Source organism: Haliaeetus leucocephalus, unplaced genomic scaffold (genome assembly GCF_000737465.1).
Source record: "Haliaeetus leucocephalus isolate CR32 unplaced genomic scaffold, Haliaeetus_leucocephalus-4.0 Scaffold162, whole genome shotgun sequence".
NCBI lineage: Eukaryota > Metazoa > Chordata > Aves > Accipitriformes > Accipitridae > Haliaeetus > Haliaeetus leucocephalus.
Genome location: NW_010972598.1, coordinates 12,738,392 through 12,740,766, shown reverse-complemented (window position 1 = coordinate 12,740,766; position 2,375 = coordinate 12,738,392). Strand labels below are relative to the sequence as shown.

Below are 2,375 nucleotides of genomic sequence, written 5' to 3'. Positions count from 1 at the left end.
CCCCGCCCCGGCCCTGGCTAGAAGATGCTGCCCACCCCCTTCTCGGTAAAAGACATCCTCAACCTGGAACGGTCAGGACCCACCGGGGGACCCCACGCCGTCCCCGTTCCCCGGGCTGCCCACAGCCCCGGGGGGGGGGACGAGCCACCGCCACCCAGTAAGTGACCCGTGGGGTTGGGGGGGGGACACACGACAATCCCATGGAACCGCTTTCGTTCCCCCGGGGTTGGAAACCCGAGGGGTGCAGAGCAGCCCGTTGCATCCTCCAGCTCCGATTCCACCCGAGACCCGTGTACCCGTGGATGGTTTTCCACCCCCCACCTTTTTTTTTTTCTTTGGTTTTTGGGGGGTTATTCGGGGCTTTTTCCGAGCAGCCCCCCAAGCCCTGCATCCCTCCCGTGCGTCCTGGCTGCCCTCAGGGAAAAGAAACAGCCCAGGGTAGGGGTATAACCGGCTCGTTTTAGGGTGGTTTTTTTGTTGTTTGGGGTTTTCTTTCTGCAAGGCACAAATCGCCACCGATTTGATACAAATCCCTGTTTCGATGCTCCATATATTTGTCCAGCGGGGATGCTGCTCCGGAGCGGCCGCCGAGGGGGGGATCAGATGGGACCCCTTTCTCCCCACCGCTAAAATCCCACCAAATATCCTTTTGCTCGTGTTTCCCTAATGCCCGGTAGCTGAAGAGCGGAGAAACGGGGAAACCAGTAAGACCAGAGCCTGAGCACTGGGTAGCACTGGGATACGGAGCCAGAGAGGGAGAGGGGAGCCCGGGGAGAGCTCCCTGCCGGCTTCATACCTGCAGATGGAGCCCTCCAGCACCCCATTTCCCTGCAGCCCCCCGAAAAATTCCCTGAGCCCCTGCTGTGGCTGGCAGGCTACCCCAGCACATCCCACCAGCCGGGGAGCGACCACCGTGTAAGACCCCCGGCTAGCTCGCCCGCAACACAAAAACCCAGCGGATGATAAAAAACCAAACTGCTTTCCATCTTCTCACAGATCTAACAATTTTCCCTCCTCCATTCCCAGTCCCTTCATTTTTCTGGCTTTGCTTCGATTCAGAGAGCTGCGGGATTCCCTGTTCTCAGCCGCCGGAGGTAAATCCTGCCAGCGGTCTGACTGCCATCGCTTCCATCCCTCCGGAGCAGGACGGTGGGGAAGGGGATTTGTGTTTTGGGATATTCAAACCTGCACCGTATCCTGCTTCCCCCTGTGCCTCTCCGGGCTGGGGCTGCCACGCGCATCGTTAGGAGGGACCGAAAGGAGGCATTGTCCAAAATTCACGTAACAGTCAGGCTTCTAATTCCATCCCCCAAAAAAGGAATTTTCTTGAATTCCCATTAAACATCACAGAAATGTTCATATTAAATTTAGCAACTATCAACCCTGCTTCCTCTTATTGCCGAGGGTCCCCATTCCCAATTTGTTCCCTCCTTCGGAAACACACTCTCACTGGGAACAGAACCGGTCTTGGGTCTCACTTTGCTTTGGATATTTCTCGCTGCAGGAAAATGTTTGCTTGCCCACCCTTTCGAGGCAGACGAGAAGAAAGCCGACGCCTGCCACCATCCCAAGCAGCGACAGCGGAGAAAACCCCGCGTTTTATTCTCCCAAACTCAGGTGTTTGAACTGGAGCGGCGATTTAAGCAACAGAAATACCTCTCCGCTCCGGAAAGGGAGCACCTCGCCAGCGTGCTCAAGCTTACCTCCACGCAGGTGAAAATCTGGTTCCAAAACCGAAGGTACAAGTGCAAGAGGCAGAGGCAGGATAAATCCCTGGAGCTGGCTGCCCACCCGCTGCCCCCGCGGAGGGTGGCAGTGCCCGTGCTCGTCAGGGACGGCAAACCCTGTCTCGGGGGGTCCCAGCCTTACCCAGCCCCGTACAGCCTCACCGCCAGCCCTTACTCCTATAGCTCCTACTACAGTGCCTATAGCGGCGGCCCGTTCGGTGCCAGCTATGGGGGGGGGTACACCGGGGTGACCCCCAATGCCGTGAACGTGAGCTTGGGTATGGCCAGCGGTGCTCAGCACCAGCCCGCGTGCTTGCAAGCCGCCGTGCAAGCAGGGATCAGGGCTTGGTAGACGGCCACGGAGGACAGGACCGCCCGAGAAGTTGCCGAGGAAAGCCCCCCCCTCCGCTCCAGACTCCAGCTTTCGTCGGGACTGGAGACAAATCCGGAGGGTTTCTGCCACCCCGGACAGTGGGACGTCTCCGGAGCATCCGTCCCCTCCAGGTAGCTCATGCCGCTCCAGCATTGCGACTTTGGGGACCCAACGACCGAGGGCATTTATTTATTTGAACACAAATGTTTCGGAGTCTGGCCTTTCCCGCTCCTACAGAGGATTTGGTCCTCCAGGATGCCAGTGCACGGCCATCG

General features: G+C 58.4%; 1 protein-coding gene across 1 annotated transcript; it reads left to right on the top strand.

Moving 5' to 3' along the window:
- The first annotated feature begins 24 nt into the window (after positions 1-24).
- On the top strand, positions 25-2,079 carry NKX2-6 (NK2 homeobox 6). Its single transcript, XM_010563004.1, has 3 exons — positions 25-157; positions 803-915; positions 1,405-2,079. Exons 1-3 carry the CDS (start codon positions 25-27, stop codon positions 2,077-2,079), a joined length of 921 nt encoding a protein of 306 aa, XP_010561306.1.
- The last annotated feature ends 296 nt before the right edge of the window (positions 2,080-2,375 follow it).

Coding starts and splice junctions, on each gene's coding strand:
- NKX2-6 (XM_010563004.1), top strand. CDS start 25: ATGCTGCCCACCCCCTTCTCGGTAAAAGACATCCTCAACCTGGAACGG. Junction 158..802: donor GGACGAGCCACCGCCACCCA/GTAAGTGACCCG, acceptor TCATACCTGCAG/ATGGAGCCCTCCAGCACCCC. Junction 916..1,404: donor AGCCGGGGAGCGACCACCGT/GTAAGACCCCCG, acceptor CTTATTGCCGAG/GGTCCCCATTCCCAATTTGT.